Source organism: Mobula hypostoma, chromosome 8 (genome assembly GCF_963921235.1).
Source record: "Mobula hypostoma chromosome 8, sMobHyp1.1, whole genome shotgun sequence".
NCBI classification, from domain to species: domain Eukaryota; kingdom Metazoa; phylum Chordata; class Chondrichthyes; order Myliobatiformes; family Myliobatidae; genus Mobula; species Mobula hypostoma.
The window spans coordinates 130,576,277-130,595,789 of NC_086104.1; the positions used below are offsets into that span (position 1 = coordinate 130,576,277).

Sequence of the window (19,513 nt, forward strand, 5' to 3'; positions counted from 1 at the left end):
TGCAAATAAAGATTGACCTTGAGTCTGGTTTGGAGTGTAAAACATTTCAACCAGTACTTGTATGGGAGAGAGTTTATCCTCATTACTGATCATCGATCACTAGTGTCCATTTTCAATACACAGAAGGGTGCTCCACGAACAGCAACAGCACAAATCCAGAGATGGGCTCTGTTTCTTGGAGGACACAATTACAAGATTGAATTCAAGACTATAACTAATCATGGAAATGCTGATGGAGTGTTCCATTTACCCTTGGAAAAGGAAATATTGGAATAATTTACAAAAAAGGGCACTCCTCTTGACATACAGCATTCTCCCTAATGCAAATCGAAAGTCTCCATATTACGGCAGAGATGACCCAAAGGGAAACTAGAAAAGACCCCACACTTCCTCAGATCTACGTGGCCACCCAAAATGGCAGGAATATGCAGCAGAAACTCCAGTTCCCCCATTTTCTTTTACCAGTACCAGTATGAACTTTTTGACAGAGCCTTCTTTTTGTGGGGATAGGGTGTTGTTGTACCATCCAAGCTGAGAGCTAAAGTGTTGGAGGAGCAACATGCTGATCATCCAGACCTGGTTAAAATGAAAGTATTGGTTCGAAGTTTTATCTGACTCGGGATGCTAACATGTCCGGAAGCTGCCAAGGGCAGTGCCTCTCCATCCCTGGTAGATGATTCACGTAGATTTTGCCAGACCATTCACGGGCACAGATTTCTTGGTAGTAGTGGATACAGTTACAAAGTGGGCAGAAGTCTTCCCAATAGCCCCTATAACAGCCTCGCACACTGTGGATGTGTTGTGAAGCCTCTTCTCAAGGGCTGGAGTTCCAGAACATTTAATCAGTGACAATGGACCACAGTTTGTTGCGGGGCAGTTTCAGTCATTCCTAAAAATGAAAGGAATACAACATATTACATGCGCACTATATCATCCAGTTACAAATGGCTTGGTGGAAAGGTTTATCCAGAGTCCAAAAAAACACACTGCCAGCAATGTCAGCAAAACACACTACACTGACTCTGAATCAGAAGTTCACTAATCTCCTCTTTGCATATTGCAATGCCATACACTCCACGACCAACAACTTGCCAGCTGTGCTGGTCCTGGGTCATCCCTTGCGTTCACGCTTGGATCTCCGCAATCCCAATTTTGGAAGGAATGTGTAGAATAAACAGCTGAGGCACATTGAGAGCACCTCAGACAACGTTCGACTCCTGGACAAGCAGTCCCGGCGAGATGATCAGAAGTGGGTTCTCGGAAAGATTGAGGACAGAACTGGACACTGCCGGCTGGTGGCGCAGTGGCATCAGCGCCGGACTTCAGAGCGAGGGCTCCCGAGTTCGAATCCAGCCGGCTCCCTTGCACGCTTTCCATCCGTGCTGGGTTGAGCGTCGAGCTAGCAATTGGGCCTCATAAAAATAAGGCAGCCTGCTAAAAAAACACCATCATGACGGCGTCCCGATGACTCCACTCGGAGTTAAGGGTTTTCTTCTTCTTACTGGACACTCTCTTACACAGTGGAGATTGTGTCTGATATCATCTGAAGATGGCACATCAATTGGTTGGCGAGAGCAGAGGCAATGGTTCGAGAAGAAAGGTGGCCACAGCTATCAGAACCACTTCCTGCAGTCCCAGAGCCAACTCCTACAAACACCATGGAGCAGGCCCCTGAACCTGAGATTGTTTCACGGCCACAAGTCTCACCCATCAAGCAGAGTGATCCCCCTTGTCAGGAGAAACATTATCCCACAAGAATAAGAAAGCTTCCACAGCGATTAAACCTTTAGACTTGAATGGGACAATTTAAATATTACTATGCTGTAGATGTCTGCATATAGTAGTTGTATTATATAGTACACTGTACATATAGCTGAGATGCATTCTCTACTGAGTTGGAGTTTGTAGCTAAGCAGGGAGGAGTGCTGTGTATTTAATATTTGATTAATATTGTAAATATATAGTTTGATAAGCATTCTTTATTGTTTACATAATGCATTGTCGGTTATCTGTAAAAGTAGGGAAGTGACATATTTTATCATGTGTTACATGCGTGCCTCGCTTAAAGTAAAAACTAAATTAGACTTCTATTCCCAGCTCCATCTTTTTCTTGCAATTAGATTTGTTTTTGAGTTACAAAACGTAACAGTACAGTCTCCGCGTAACCGCATGGGTTTCCTCCAGGTGGTTCAGTTTTCTCGCACAGTCCAAAGATGTACCGATTAGTAGGTTAGTCGGTCGTTGTCAATTGCCCTGTGATTAGGTTAGCGTTAAGTAGGAGGGCTGCCGGGTGGCGTGGCTCATCAGGTCAGAACGGTCTGTTCAACACTGCAGCTCTATATAAAATTTAAAAAACACACCGATAAACTCTGAATGGGCAGAGGGCCCAGACAGAGTTCAGTACTGAGAAATGGGAAGTGAAACCTTTGGCGGTGGGTGAAAATAAGGAAGGACAATATGAACCAAATAACAGATTTCTAACAGAAGTGGGAGGGCTTTCGGTCTGCATAACATCTTGAAATTAGAAAAGCACATGACAGGCTGGTTAATAAAACAAATATAACTCAGAGATTTATAAATAGAGGTGTCGGGTACAAGGCCAGGAAGTTATGTTGAAGACACAAGAGACTGTAGTGTACTGGTTAGCACAATGGTTTACAGTACAGACGACGGGGCTCAATTCCCACCACCGCCTGTAAGGAGTTTGTACGTTCTCCCCATGATTGTGTGACTTTCCGATTGCCAGTTTCCTCCCAAAGACTACTACCCGTTAGTAGGTTAAGTGATCATTGTCCCAGATTAGGCTCAGATTAAATCAGGAGAATGCTGAGCAGCATGGTTCAAAGGGCCGATAGGGCCTATCCTACTCTGTATCTCAATAAGTAGATAAAGAAATTTGCTGGAAAGACTCAGTGGGTCGAGCAGCATCCGTTGGGGGAGGAGGAACTGTCGATGTCAGGACTGAGAGCGGAGAGAGGTGGTGGTAAAGTGAATAGTGCGTGTGGTGAGACAGGGCCAGACTGGGGGTGAGGGCTTCCTGAAGGATGGCAGACAGACGGAGCCGGATAGGGAAGGGAGGGGTGAAGTTGGGAGACAGAATCCGGTGGATGATAGAAGGAGGAAAACAAAAGGGAAGATGGATCCAGACAGGGACTGAAGAAGACAAAGGATGTTGGATCTGCTTAGACCGCAAGCAGAATCAGGTTTATTATCATCAGCGTGTGTCGTGAAATTTGTTAACTTAACAGCAGCAGCAGTTCAATGAAGTACATCAGATAGAAGAAGAAAAAATAATTAATAAATAAATAAATAAATAGATTACAGTATACATATATTGAATAGATTTTAAATTGTTCAAAAAACATAAATTATATATATTTAAAAGTGAGGTGGTGTTCACAGGTTCAATGTCCATTCAGAAATCAGATGGCAGAGGGGAAGAAGCTGTTCCTGAATCGCTGAGTGTGTGCCTTCAGGCTTCTGTACCTCCTACCTGATGGTAACAATGAGAAAAGGACATGCTCTGTGTGCTGGAGGTCCTTAATAATGGACGCTGCCTTTCTGAGACACCGCTCCATGAAGATGTCCTGGGTACTTTGTAAGCTAGTACCCAAGATGGAGCTGACTAGATTTACAACCTTCTGGAGCTTCTTTCGGTCCCCACCCCCCCATACCCGACAGTGATGCAGCCTGTCAGAATGCTCTCCACAGCACATCTATAGAAGTTTTTGAGTATATTTGTTGACATATCAAATCTCTTCAAACCCCTAATGAAGTATAGTCACTGTCTTGCCTTCTTTATAACTGCATCGATATGTTGGGACCAGGTTAGATCCTCAGAGACCTTGACACCCAGGAACTTGAAACTGCTCACTCTCTCCACTTCTGATCCCTCTCTGAGGATTGGTATGTGTTCCCTCGTCTTACCCTTCTTGAAGTCCACAATCAGCTCTTTCATCCTACTGACGTTGAGTGCCATGTTGTTGCTGTGACACCACTCCACTAGTTGGCATATCTCACTCCTGTACGCCCTCTCATCACCGTCTGAGATTCTACCAACAATGGTTGTATCATCAGCAAATTTATAGATGGTATTTGAGCAATGCCTAGCCACACAGCCATGTGTATACAGAGAGTAGAGCAGTGGGCTAAGCACACACCCCTGAGGTGTGCCAGTGTTGATTGTCAGTAAGGAGGATATGTTATCACCAATCTGCACAGACTGTGGTCTCCCGGTTAGGAAGTCGAGGATCCAATTGCAGAGGGAGATACAAAGGCCCAGGTTCTGCAACTTCTCAATCAGGATTGTGGGAATGATGGTATTAAATGCCGAGCTATAGTTGATGAACAGCATCCTGACATAGGTGTTTGTGTTGTCCAGGTGGTCTAAAGCCATGTGAAGTGTCATTGAGATTGCATCTGCCATTGACCTATTGTGGCGATAGGCAAATTGCAATGGGTCCAGGTCCTTGCTGAGACAGGAGTTCAGTCTAGTCATGACCAACCTCTCAAAGCATTTCATCACGGTAGATGTGAGTGCTACCGGGCGATAGTCATTAAGGCAACTCACATTATTCTTCTTAGGCACTGGTATAATTGTTGCCTTTTTGAAGCAAGTGGGAACTTTTGCCCGTAGCAGTGAGAGGTTGAAAATGTCCTTGAACACTCCCACCAGTTGGTTGGCACAGGTTTTCAGAGCCTTACCAGGTACTCCATCGGGATCTTCTGCCTTACGAGGGTTCACTATCTTTAAAGACAGCCTAAAATCGGCCTCTGAGACAGAGATCACGGGGTCATCAGGTGCAGCAGGGATCTTCAGAGCTGTAGTTGTGTTCTCCCTTTCAAAGCCAGCATAGAAGGTGTTGAGTTCATCTGGTAGTGAAGCATTGCTGCCATTCTCGCTATTGGGTTTCGCTTTGTAGGAAGTAATGTCTTGCAGACCCTGACAGAGTAGCGGTACATCCGATGTCAGCTCCAACCTCGTTCAAAATTAAGTGGGACATTATTTTCAATCATGGTCTTCAGGCAGTGGAAAAATGTGAAATTCTGGAAGAGGTGAAGAAATGGATTACAGTGATGATTTGAGGGATTTCACAGCGACAGATTGACAGAATTCACAGACCAGAAGGGAGAAGGTCACAGTGAGAATTAGGATTGTGGGGAGATTTGAAAGAAAACTACAAGATCACAGGTGGTTTGAGCAAAGTAAATGGAAGTTCAAGGACTAAACGGTCTCAGGTTTAACGTTTTGAGCAAAAGGTACAAAGAATGTGAGGGTTTTTTTTACAGAGAGTACTCAGGAGCAGGAATTTATTGCTCATGAAGGTGGTTAAAAGCATTCCCTCCCATTAGAGTTCTCAAAGGGGAGTTGGATACTTGAGAAAGAATGATTAGCATGGTATCGGGGAAGGAGAGGGAAGTAGAACTGCTGTTCTCAGAGCAAATGCAGACCCAGTGGCCCGACTGGCCACCTCTGTTGAGTTCTCAGTCGACATAATCTCTTACTAACTCTTCCTTCAGTTAGTCCTGACGAAGGGTCTCGGCCTGATACGTCGACTGTACCTCTTCCTAGAGATGCTGCCTGGCCTGCTGCGTTCACCAGCAACTTTGATGTGTGGTGCTTGAATTTCCAGCATCTGCAGAATTCCTCTTGTTTCTGTTCAGTTCTGATCTGTGATTCCAAATGTTCTCTGAGGAGTAATGTCAGAATAAATGGGATAAAGGATATCAATTGGCTGGTCAGTGGTGGTGTCAGCTCATTGGGATGGTGGCAATAGAGTATGGGTCGACTGACTTCTATTTGGTTTGCAGATAAAAAGTCATTCCATTGGCTTCAGGTATCCTCTGCCTCGCCATATTGTTTATGAGATCATTAATTAATTCCAATCTCACTGTCCTCAGTTCCTAATCATTGCCATTCTCTGCACGCAACAGTCCTACCTCATGCCTACCCCAGGTACCTCTTTCCCTGATAAGCACCCTCCTCAAGAACAGTAAGGGCATGACAACTGTCCTTAACATCACCAGGTTATGGGCAGCCATGCCAGTTATACTTCCTAGTGGGGTACCTTTGGGCTCTGACAGTCTTGGTTAGCGTTCATTGGTGTAAGGTTCACACGTGAAGAATTGACATGGAATGATGAATGGAGACCTTTTTTTATTTAAAAGAAGAGATTGTTGTACAAAAATATTAACTTGGCTTGTGGAAATTTTTTTCCAAATGGTTATGGGTATCGGCAGTCCCGAGTCTGATGACTGGAAGGCAGACAGACCACTCCTTGTTCCTGAAGGACCCAGATACCAACGTTGACGTGTCGTTTCAGAGCAGGTTGGAACATCTGTTGGTTGACGCTCCTGGTCGGACAGAGTAAAGCAATAGGGTGGCATCTTTAGTCTGGTTCTGCTCATTAATCAGGATCAGTGATTTCTGCTGATAATACTCAATCAGTTCTGGAAGGTTGTTAAAGATCTAAAAGCAAAAAAAAAAAAGAGTGAGTTAGAATAGGAAAGCTGGTAAGACTTCCTAGGAAAGACCCTGGCCTCGAGATGCAACATCTAAAACATACTGAGGAGACTCTAACCAGATGGTTTTGCTACTTTCAGAGGTGCCCTCCCTTCGTGACTACTTGTAGAAAGGAGGATTGGGAAGGAGACTGAAACCAAGAGATGAGTGGTGGGAATGACTGAGATGGGGAGAATTTCATCAACAGGGAGCAGGATTGAAGAGGTGAGAAGATCAGGAGAGGTGATGGTGCGAGGCAAAAAGAGGCCATGAAGTGTCCTTGGCAGGTAAGGTTAAAGAGGATCCTAAGTTATACATACAGGAGCAAGAGGGTAGCTCGAGAAAGAATGGATTCCTTAGGGATAAAGATCTATGTGTGGAGCCAGACAATGTGGGAGATGTCCTAGATGATTATTTCTCATTTGTATCCACAAGGAGAAAGAAGTAAAGGATAGTGAGTTCAGGGAGAGATGCATTATTAGTCTGCACTATGTCAGTATTAAAAAGATGGAAGTGATATATGTCTTAGAATGTATAAGGGTGGTCGAATCCCCAGAGCCAAGTAAGATTGATCCTAAAGTGGTATGGAAAAACAAGGAAGTGGAAAGCTCCAGTCCTGATGAAGACCAGCCATAGGTAAAGCACCAGAAGATGGAGGAGAGTGAATATTGTTGCTTTATTTAAGAAGGGTATAGTTGTAATGCAGTTTGATAAAAGGAGGGCAGGAGATGTCCATATGGACGTTCGTAAGGCTTTAAACATGGTCCTGCTTGGTAGGCTGGTCTAGAATGTTAAAATACATAGATCTAAATTTGGCTTTGCATTAGGAGACATAAAGTAGGAGTGGAGGAAGTCAAAGTTCAAAGTAAATTTATTATCAAAGTCCATATATCACCATATACAATCCTGAGGTTTGTTTGCTTGTGGGCATACTCAGTATATCCAAGAACCATAGCAGAATCAATGAAGGACCACACCCAGCAGAGTGGATAAACAAACAATGTGCAAAAGACAAAACAGTGAAAATACAAAAGGGAAAAAAGAGATAATGATAAATGAATAGGCAATAAATATCAAGAACATGAGATGGCAAGTCCTTGAAAAGGAGTCCATAGGTTGTGGGAACATTTCAACGATGGGGCAAGCAAAGTTGAATGAAATTATTCCCATTGTTTCAAGAACCTAATGGCTGAGGGGTAATAACTGTTCCTGAACCTGGAGGGGTGAGTCCTGAGGCTCCTGTAGAAGAGAGCATGACCTCGGTGGTGGGGGTCCCTGATGATGGATGCTGCTTTCCTGCAACTGCACTCCATGTAGATGTGCTCAATGGTAAGGAGGGCTTTACCCATGACGGACTGAGCTGTATCCACTACTTTTTGTAGGATCTTCCACTCAAAGGCTTTAGTACTTCTATACCAAGTGGCAATGCAACCAATCAGTATATAGAAGTTTGTCAAAATTTTAGATGTTATGCCGAATCGTCATTAACTTCTAAAGATCTGAAGGCACTGCTGTGCTTTTTCTGTAATTGCACGTACGTTAGGGCCCAGGACAGTTCCTCCGGAACGATAGCAATGAGGAATTTAAAGTTGCTGACCCTCTCCACCTCTGACTGCCGGATGAAGACCTCTGGTTTCATCCTCCTGAAGTTGATAATTAGCTCCTTGGTCTCGCTGACATTGAGTGAGAGGTTGTTGTTGTGGCACCACTCAGCCAGATTTTCAATCCCCCTTCTATATGCCGATTTCTCACCACCTTTGATTCAGCCAACGACCGTGGTCTCGTCAGCAAATACAAATATGGCATTGGAGCTCTGCTTAGCCACACAGTGGTAAGTGCAAAGCGAGCAGAGCAGGGAGCTAAACACACTGCCTCGTGGTGCACCAGTGCTGTTGGAGACTGTGGAGATGTCTTTGCCAATCTGAACTGACGGGGTTCTGCAAGTGAGGAAATGGAGGATCCAATTGCACAGGGAGGTATTGAGGCCAATGTCTTGAGTCAGTAGTGTACCACAGGGGTCAGTGCTGTGTACAACATTGTTGCTTGTGAATTCAACTTACCTGTTAATATAGAAGTTATGATGAGCAAATCTGTAAATTACAGGAAAGTCAGTGATTTATGGCAAGGAAGGCTGTCTAATTCTACAGTGGATGTAGGTCAGAAGGAAAGCCGGGCAGATTTGATGCATTTTGGGAAATTAAGTAGAGGTAGGACATATACAGTGAACGGTAGGACACTAGGGAATCTAGATGAGCAGAAGGAGCTCGTAGTATTAAGTTCATGATTCTGTGAAAGGAACAACACAGGTAGATAGGGTGGTGGTAGGCTGATAGCCGTATTCTGAGGTCAGGACATAGAATATAAATTTGGGACTTCATGTTGCATCTATAGATAATTCCTGTCTAGGCCGCATTGGGACATTGGGTGCGTTACAGGGTGCCACACACTGTAGGAAGGAACGCAATTGTGCAGAGGAGATTCCACCAGGATGCTGCCTGGATATTAGGACTTTAAATATGGGAAGGGACAGGATAGACTGGACTTGCTTTTCCTGGACTGAAGGAAGCTAAAGGCTGATCTGATCATCGTATATAAGATTGTAAGAGGCATAGATAGGGTAGATACTCAGAGTCCATTGGTAGGGGTATCAAAATCAAGCGGGCATAGGGTTAAAATGAGAGGAAGAAGATTTAAATGGGACCTGAGGGATAGGTTTTGTTATACAGAGAGTAGAACGTGCTGCCAGAGGAGGTGGTGGAACCAGATACAATCACTATGTTTGGGATGCATTTAGACATTCACTCAAATAGGGAAGGCAGAGAAAGATGGTCCTAATAGGGGGAAATGGGACTGGTATAGATGAACAAAATGGCTGACATGGACATGCGGACCGAGGGGCCTGTTTCTGTGCTGTACAACTAGACTATATAACTTGGAATATCTCAGCACCTGAATGATTCTAGACCACAAGAAAGGCAACAGTCTCCCCAGCATATTTTCCAGTCCATAGCCATGCCTTATTGTTTCATGAAACCAGGCATGCTGATCATTTCAACAGGAATTCTGCAGATGCTGGAAATTCAAGCAACACACGTCAAAGTTGCTGGTGAACGCAGCAATCCTGACGAAGGGTCTCGGCCTGAAATGTCGACTGCACCTCTTCCTACAGATGCTGCCTGGCCTGCTGCGTTCACCAGCAACTTTGATGTGTGATGCTGATCATTTCAGCCAGTTTGCTAGAACTCAGCTATTGTTTGCAGATTAAAGGTTGCAATGCGCGTTGCCGCTGCAGCAAGGTCACCACGAGAGGGACGGGCAGAATCCATGTTGTAATTCAAGGTCACTTTTCATACTGACGATGAACTCATGGGCAAACCTACAGAGGCGGACATCAAGAGAGTCCCATTACATTGAACAAAGGCCGGTCGTGGCTAGATCAGTTCATGATATAAAAAGAATGAGCTACCAGTGGAAGAGATAGGTACAATAACAGCATTTTAAAGACACTTAGGTAGATATATGGATAGGAGAGGGAATGGGCCAACCATGGTGAAATGGGACCAACTCAAGCAGACAACCTGAGTTGGCATGGACAATCTGGGCACACCTGGCATACAACTTTCCATGCATATTAAGATGAGGAACAGCCTTGGTGTTCATCTTCTACTCACCTTCTCTCCTGCCTTTGCCTTGCCAAGAATATAGTGACTTCTGAATTCATTAGAGCGAATGGGAATGTTGAAAACTTTTCTCCGGTACAACACTGCCAAAGTGTAGGGTTGGTTTCTGTTCCCTCTTGAACTGGGTCGCACTAGGAATGCACCATCCTTAGGTTTACAAAAAAATATGCGTTATTCATTACAAGATACACTCTTCTTTCATCAGCTGATTTCCATTGACTCAATTCCCTTTTGGTTAAAACGAGCAAGGATGTAATGCTGAGGCATTGGTGAGACTGCACTTGGAGTATTGGGAGCAGATCTGGCCCCTTATCTAAGAAAAAGTGAGCTGGCGTTGGAGAGAAGGTTTGTGAGAATGAAAGGGTTAACATACGAGGAGCATTTGATGGATCTGGACCTGCACTCACTGGAATTTGGAAGAATGGGGGGTGGTAGTGGAATCTCATTGAAACCTATCAAATATTGAATGGCCTATAAACAGTGGACGTGGAGAATGGACCTATGGTGGGGGAATCTAGGACCAGAGGCTACAGTTCCTTCTAAACTCCAGGATATCCCTTTAGAACAGAGATGTGGAATTTCTTTAGCCTGAGTGTGGTAAATCTGTGGAATTCATTGCTGCAGATGGCCATGGAGGCCAAGTCATTGGGTATATTGAAAGCAGAGGGTGATTAGTAAGGACATCAAAGGTTATGAGGAGAAGGCAGGAGAATGGGGTTGAGAGGGATAATAAATCAGCCATGATTGGAGGAGAAACTCATGGGCGGAATGAGTTAATTCTACTCCTATGTCTTATGGGCTTATGGAAAGTGCAAAAACCCACCAAACTTGAAAGAAGTATGCAAGATGATATGTCAGTACTGGAAAAGTGTACACGTTATGTAGGGGTTGTGAGAAGAAAGGCTATAGTTGCTCCCTCACCATTGTTGGATCTAAATCCTGGAACTCAATACCTAAACAAGAGAAAACCTGCAGATGCTGGAAATCTCAGCAACACACACAGAACACTGGAGGAACTCAGCAGGCCAGGCAGCATCTATGGAAAAAAGTACAGTCGACGTTGGGCCCAAAACGTCGACTGTACTCAATACCCAACAACATTTTTGGAGCAATTTTCCCAATAATGACTGCTGCCTTTTGAGAAGGTGATTCATAGGCCAGTAAATACTGGCATTCCACATATTGTGAATACATAATAAATATTTTATGGGTATATTGTCCTGAAGGTGATTTCAAGTGCTATTGTGATTCTACTATTCAAACCCCTCTGGTGAAACAAGAGAAAGGACAGAATGGTCTCAGAAGGCATGGTGAAAAGCTGCCAGAGTGTATGCGTTTTTGCTGTGTTTGTGTGCTAAAGGACCATTGAGCTTAAGGAAGCAGAAGGAAGAATAAAGAGGAATACCAGAAAAATCTGCAAGTGCACAACTATATTGCCAAGCAACATTAGGGTCATAGTCAGTAACAAAATCTGGAGTCCAAGTGAGAAAGTCTGAGAGAAACAAACCAACATGAGAGCCAGTGAAGCCATTTTTTTTTTACAATACATGTTGAAAGAAGATTGACAGTATTGAAAATCCTGTTGTACAATTCATCAGAGCTCAAAAATATTTCCTGTCTTCACCAAGTGAGCTCAGCCAGCCAAGTGCAATTTTTGAAAGTGGAATGTTTTGAGCAGAAATGGGAGGTGAATAAATCTGACACCTACCTTGCCGTTTTCAAACAATGCAACTTCTGCTGTCTTTCGATCACACTTGCTTGCAAACCAGGGTTTAGCTTGTAAACAGGCATTCTGTGGAGTATGATAAAAAGATTTTTTTTTAATTTATTGCATCTGGTGGCGTAGCGGCATCAGCGTCGGACTTCGGGACAAAAGGTCCCAAGTTCGAATCCAGCCGGCTCCCCTACACGCTTTCCATCTGTGCTGGGTTACAGGCTGGTGAACTCTTTGGAAACTCACCCGGCAGAAGGCAATGGCAAACTTTGCCTCGTACGCAGTTCCCCACTACGTCAGAGAGAGGCGTGGAGAGAAATCATCCGCTAACCGGAGAAACTCTGGATGCGACGTGCCTTTCCTTTCCTATTGCACGATATTAGGTTTTCTGTATCCCACCCGACAAGCACAGTGAAAGAAAAGTAGTCACGGTGCAAGGGAGCGGAAGATCCGGCAGCACTTCCCTAATGGCCCTGCTGCATCCTTACTTTGTGAGGAAGAATTAAATCTAACCATCTTAATGAATCACATGAGCTGCAGTGCACAGCTCCTAATCTATACATGCATCAGGGATTGGGAAGATGACACCGCTGATGGGGTTACCACTCAATATTTTAAACTGGAAAAGTTCAGATGGAGGGTAGTACTTTGAGGAATTTTGCTTCTAGAACCATGGGAAAGAAGAATGTAGACTATCTAATCACTGACCTGGTCTCTACAATGGTAAGATCTCAATAACTTGAAAGCAGCAGCTTTTTAATCTTACTTACAAGAATTGAATTGACTTTATTTCTTTATTTCTTACATCCTTCACATACATGAGGGGTAAAAATCTTTATGTTATGTCTCCGTCTAACTGTGCAACGTGCAATCATAGTAATTCATAATAATTTATAATAAACAGAACAGCCAATGTAATATGAAGTACACTCAAATCAGCGTGAGTTAATCATTCTGATGGCCTGGTGGAAGAAGCTGTCCTGGAACCTATTGGTCCTGGCTTTTATGCTGTGGTATCGTTTCCCGGATGGTAGCAGCTGGAATAGATTGTGGTTGGAGTGAATCAGGTCCCCAATGATCCTACAGGCCCTTTTTTCACACCTGTCCTTGTAAATATCCTGAATCATGGGAAGTTCACAACTACAGATGCGTTGGGCTGTCTGCACCACTCTCTGCAGAATCCTGCGATTTAGGGAGGTACAGTTCCCATACCAGGCAGTGATGCAGCCATCCAGGATGCTCTCAATTGTGCCCCTGTAGAAAGTTCTAGGGATTTGGGGGCCCATACTAAACTTCCTCAACCGTCTGGAGTGAAAGAGGCACTGTTGTGCCTTTTTCACCACACAGCTGGTGTGCACAGACCACATGAGGTCCTCGGGGATGTGGATGCTAAGGAACTTGAAGCTGTTCACCCTCTCAACCCCAGATCCATTGATGTCAATAGGGGTCTCCATTCCTCCTGTAGTCCACAACCAGCTCCTTTCTTTTTGCCACATTGAAGGAGAAGTTGTTTTCTTGACACCACTGTGTCAGAGAGATGATTTCTTCCCTGTAGGCCACCTCGTTATACATGTACAGTGGCATGCAAAAGTTTGGGTACCCCGGTCAAAATTTCTGTTACTGTGAATAGCTAAGCGAGTAAAAGTTTGAGTTTTTGTTTAAGTTCATTATCCTGTTGTAGAAGCAATTCTCTTTTCATCTTCGGCTTTTTTACAGACGGTGTGATGTTTGCTTCCAGAATTTGCTGGTATTTAATTGAATTCATTCTTCCAGTAAATGTTCCTCATGCCAGCGGCTGCAACACAAGCCCAAAGCATGATCAATCCACCCCCATGCTTAACAGTTGGAGAGGTGTTCTTTTCATGAAACTCTGCACCCTTTTTTCTCCAAACATACCTTTGCTCATTGCGGCCAAAAAGCTCTAGTTTAACTTTATTGGTCCACAGGACTTGTTTCCAAAATGCATCAGGCTTGTTTAGATATTCCTTTGAACTTTTTGAATAGAACTTTTGCTTTGGGCCCTTTTCCTTTTTTGTTATTTTGAAAACGTAAAAGATGGAAATAAAAAAGTTTTCTTGCTTAAAATATTAAAGAAATGTGTCATCTTTAACTTTACGCCTTTTGGAAATCAGGTCATCTTTTACTCACTTAGTTATTCACAGAAACAGAAATTTTGACCAGAGGTGTCCAAACTTCTGTATGCCACTGTATATAGTTAAATGGAAGTAAACTTGACTTGACTTAATATTCTCAATGACATATTCAGGAAATGTGGTGTGTTCAGGTAAAGAAATGCAATATTCCCAAAGAAATCTAACATTGACTAAATTAGTAAGCTTATCCACAGTGTCTTATTATCTCATGTGCCTGTCCTCTTCCAGGCTTTTCACTCCTCTGGATGTGACTAACCCAATGCTTTCCAGCCACAGTCCCAGCTTCCACTCTATATAAACAAGTTTTTCTACTGATATTCTAAATCATATCAAGGTATCACCAATCACCTTTGCCATTAGTTCTGTATATTTCTCATCCCTCTGTATATGTCATAGTCATAGTCATAGTCATACTTTATTGATCCCGAGGGAAATTGGCTTTCGTTACAGTTGCACCATAAATAATTATATAGTAATAAAACCATAAATAATTAAATAGTAATATGTAAATTATGCCATGAAATAAGTGCAGGACCAGCCTATTGGCTCAGGGTGTCTGACCCTCCAAGGGAGGAGTTGCAAAGTTTGATGGCCACAGGCAGGAATGACTTCCTATGACGCTCTGTGCTGCATCTCGGTGGAATGAGTCTCTGGCTGAATGTACTCCTGTGCCCAACCAGTCCACTATGTAGTGGATGGGAGACATTGTCCAAGATGGCATGCAACTTGGACAGCATCCTCTTTTCAGACACCACCGTCAGAGAGTCCAGTTCCATCCCCACAACATCATTGGCCTTACGAATGAGTTTGTTGATTCTGTTGGTGTCTGCTACCCTCAGCCTGCTGCCCCAGCACACAACAGCAAACATGATCGCACTGGCCACGACAGATTCGTAGAATATCCTCAGCATCGTCTGGCAGATGTTAAAGGACCTCAGTCTCCTCAGGAAATAGAGACGACTCTGACCCTTCTTGTAGACAGCCTCAGTGTTCTTTGACCAGTCCAGTTTATTGTCAATTCGTATCCCCAGGTATTTGTAATCCTCCACCATATTATCCCACTATCTTTCTAAAAACTTTTCTCTCTCTCCCACTTTCTCCCACTCTCTCTCACTCCCTCTTCCTCTCTCCCTCTCTCTCTCCCCGTCTCCCTCTCTCTCTCCCCCTCTCTTCCCCTCCCTCTCTCTCTCTCCCTCTCCCTCCCACTCTCCCTCCCCTCTCCCTGTCTCTCCCCCAGTCCCTCTCCCTCACAATCCCTCACCGTCTCCCACTCTCTCTCCCTCTCTCGCCCTCTCCCTCCCTCTCCCACTGTTACCCCTCTCTCTCCCCTGAACTGCACTGCAGCACACACGAGCCAAAACGTCTCAATTCTTCCTGACAATTTGTGATCAGGGCCTTACAACCGGACCGCAGAGAAGTAAATGACCGGGGGTCCACTGGACCAACACCCACCTCTCCACCAGAACCCTGCGAAGAAGATGCCATGCTGCCGCTCGTGTTCCCTGGCAATAGAAGACACAACAGATGAGAAGTATGACATGACAAATCTGCTGAAGTTTCCGTTCTAGGACGTTCACCACTTTTGGCCCTCTATTCTTGTTCATCATTTCTTTATCCTCTATCAACCAGTTAGTGAAGTTAATAACAATTGGAAGAACTATGGAAACATCGAATACATGGTGGTAGCATGACGGTTAACGTGATACTATTACAGCTCGTGGCGTTCCGGAGTTCAAAGTTCAATTTCGATGACGACAGTATTTTTCCCATTTAAGTTATTTTCCTGTTTGTGTTTGTGGGGGAGAGAGAGAGAAGTGGGGGAGTAAGGAGAGAGGTTTATTTAGAATTATTGCTGAAATTTGAAATAATTATATGGCGTTCTTCCCTGAGAGGTAACCACAGGGGATAGCAAACCTTCAACAAATGAACACATTTTGCAGTGAAATTCAAATAAGTTCCTTTGTCTATTTCTACTTATGTTGATTTGCCATCTTGCTAAATTAGCCACCTTTTCTATATAATAGCTGTCACAGCGTTGCTGATGAAAATCTAACTACCTTCAGGATATATATATATGTATGTATATATATATATATGTGTGTGTGTGTGTGTGTGTATGTGTGTGTGTGTGTGTGTGTGTATGTGTGTGTGTGTGTGTATATATATATATATATATATGAGATGTATATGCAATATAAATGAATATTCTGTTTAGATTTATGAATGTTCTGTTTGGATTTGGGCCCATCTCTAAGGTATCTCATTATATAGATGCAAATATCCCAAAATCCAAAAACATACAAAGTTCAAAACATTTTGCATCCGAGGTACTCAACCTGTAGTATCACTTCCAGTGAGACGGCAGTACGGTCACAGCAGCTTCTCCAGGTCCAACCAAGGGTATAATTGTTTGTCCTTTATGTTTTTTTGTGCAATCACAAGACACTGCTGGGTACTAAGAACATGAACTACTGCAGTCTACACCAGCAAGCTGCTGGAGAGTGATGAAGCTAGACTTATTCCATACCACATTGTCTCCTGGACTTGGTACATACTGTTGTTGTGCAGAGGCAGTGCGCGGTCCAACAAACACTGCAAGTCATTGTCTTAGGCATTTTTATTGTGATGACAAGACTCTGTTGGACATTGATGATGGAGAGTACTGCAAGTCCGATTCACCTGTTCATTGGAAAGACCGATGGTGGGGGAGCTGCATTTCCTCGGCTGTGGTACAGACCAGGCCCCCTTGCCGCAGTGGTGTCTGTTGCAGCCGTCCAGGAGAGGAGATGCTTGGACGCAGTGTAGGAGAGAGCAAAGTCCTCTGTGTGCGCTGTGGAATCTGTACTGGGTTTGGGGTGCCCTCCAGTGTTTGTTGGGCACGTGGCCAAGTGGTTAAGGTGTTCGTCTAGTGATCTGAAGGTCGCTAGTTCGAGCTTCAGCTGTGGCAGCGTGTTTGTGTCCTCAAGCAAGGCACTTAATCACACATTGCTCTAGTGTCTGTGCGAGGAGTGGTGCCCCACACAGACTTCCAATCTGCGCCTTGTAAGGCATGAAAAGCCCGATGCAGGCCTCTCATGGTCTGAGTCGACATTCCCTCCCTCCCCTCCAGCATTCGCTCAGGGGAAGTCAAGCTGGCTCAGAACAACATTCCATCAACGTCAATCTACAGGCCACGTCACTCAGGGACTTTGGCTGTATTATTACTTTTTTGCGACTGCATGTTTTTCTGCTATTGTAACTATATGTGCTACTTGTGCTGTGTGCTATTGGCACTGTGTTTTGCACTTTGGCCCCGGAGCAATCCTGTTTCATTTGGCTATACTCATGTGTATGGTTGACTGACAATTAAACTTGAATGTAACAGGGAGAAGGGGCTTTCAGTGTCTGAGTTAAACTCAAGTTTGCTAGTGAGAGGAAAAAGGCAAGTGCATCCTTTCACAGCCAGTGTTCATTGTCTGCTCCTACACCTGTTTTTCAGATAGCTATCTAATGTCACTTACCCATGTAGCTTTCCTGCATTCTTGGGAAGGATCCACTGCAAATTAAAGCAGACGGCGTTAGGGTTAACTGAGAACAATAAATGCAGTAAGTTGATGCACCACAAAAAAAAAGTGTTGGAACTACCCAGAAATCATGCAACATCTGTGGAAAGAGATGACATTTCAGGTCAAAACCCTTCAACTGCTGAAGTGAGAAAACAAGCCAGTTTTCATTGTGGAGAAGTGGGGTGGGTATAGCGGACGATAAATAGGTACATTAGTTTACTATTGTCATTACAGTGGAAAACTTTGTTTTGCATGACATTCTTACAGGTCATTTCATCACAACTGTGCGTTGAGGTGGTATAAGGGAAAACAGCAACAGTGTCTCCTGTTCTTGAATGACAACACAGTCATGATGTTCTGCAGAAGATGCAGGAATGGACAAGGATTGTCTATATTTGTTTACTGAGATACATTGTGGAATAGGCCCTTCTGACCCCTGAAATTGCCCCACCCAGCGACCCCTGATTTAATCCTAGCCTAATCAGGGAACAATTTACAATGACCATTTAACGTATCAGCCGGTATGTCTCTGGACTGAAGGAGGAAATCGGAGCACCCAGAGAAAACCCACACAGTTACAGGGAGAGCGTACAAGCTCCTTACAGGCAGTGGTGACAATTGAATCTAGTTCGCTGGTACTGCAAAATGTTGTGCTAGCCACTACTCTACCCCGCCACTCCTATTCAATCTCTCAAAGCAGCAGCCTGGGCACAATGTGATAAGAATGCAATGAAAAGCCCCTGTTTCCATCAATAGATCTCCAATAATGCACACCGCTACTTGTCCCCTGATCAATACTATCATAGAGCACTACAGCACAGAAAAGGCCATTCAGCCCATCTAGTGTGTGTCAAACTGCCTAGTCCCATTGACCAGCAGCAGGACTATAGTCTTAGACATCCCTCCCATCCATATACTTATGCAAGCTTCTCTGTAATGTTGGAATCGAACCCACATCCACCACTTAATTCCATCTGGGCATCTGGGCCGAGATACTAGATGAACTGCTAATGACTAATGGATCCATCAACTGGTCTGTAAACCTCCATCAGTCCCCACATTGCCATGGCTGCTTCAACAACAGGTTTGCTTTCCCAACTAGTGAGATAAATAGAGAACAGATTTCTCCAGAATCAAGCCAGGATACAGTCACTCACCTCTGAACAAATGGAGTTGGCACAAGTAGACCAAATCTAGTTTGACCCTGTGAAATTCCCATTGTAGGTGTCCTTCGAACTTCTGTATACAAAGAATGTAATGTCTTGTACAGTAAGAGACTTGTATTTATAGGATAGACTCAACAAGATCAGACCTCTCTCTTATACTGTTGAGAGGATCATTGACATGACACTGCACACACAGCTCAACACTCCCATTGCAGCAGGGGAAAGGAAAGAGCTTCAGAGAAATGCTGTTGATACTGAGAATCCAGCATCTTAGGTCATGCTCTACGTCCATTACTTTTAAAAGCATTTTGATTGAATTATTACTTAGGCTTCCCACAGATCTTGAGATTGTCACATTGGAAATTTTTGTTACGCATTGAGTATTGTGCATTTAGATACACAAGCTAGCTTGTGGTATTCCTAGGCACAAAGGTTATGGTAACTGTTATTGTTTGCTAGTGAATATTCTATAATCGTTGAATGAATTTTAGGAGTTAGATGCTTTAAAATTAATTTGATCTACCCTGCACATTTTTAACAGACAGTACTCTGATGACAAGAATTAAAACATATAAAAACTGTTAGCAATTGATCGGTTGTAGATGGAAAGGATATGGTGTTGTGAGATTGGGAATAAAAGAGAAATGCAATATATACCTTCTGAAGGTAAGGCAAGTTTCCCGGGAATCTGGAAAAAAAAAACTTACATTCTAAGTTTTGCTTTTAAAAAGGTAACTATGATTTAATTTAAAA

General features: G+C 43.7%; 1 protein-coding gene across 1 annotated transcript in view; it reads right to left on the reverse strand.

The window, feature by feature from the left end:
- Nucleotides 1-6,188: 6,188 nt before the first annotated feature.
- The window catches only part of si:dkeyp-117b11.1 (B-cell linker protein), a 73,974-nt gene continuing 60,649 nt past the window's right edge, over nt 6,189-19,513 (reverse strand). The window contains exons 10-16 of the mRNA XM_063056836.1: nt 19,418-19,448; nt 18,752-18,833; nt 17,550-17,584; nt 15,502-15,551; nt 11,891-11,974; nt 10,174-10,329; nt 6,189-6,469 (exon numbers count right to left, since the gene is read on the reverse strand). Coding sequence (XP_062912906.1) covers nt 6,320-6,469; nt 10,174-10,329; nt 11,891-11,974; nt 15,502-15,551; nt 17,550-17,584; nt 18,752-18,833; nt 19,418-19,448 — 588 coding nt within the window. The 3' untranslated portion in view covers nt 6,189-6,319. The remainder of the gene's footprint in view (nt 6,470-10,173; nt 10,330-11,890; nt 11,975-15,501; nt 15,552-17,549; nt 17,585-18,751; nt 18,834-19,417; nt 19,449-19,513) is intronic.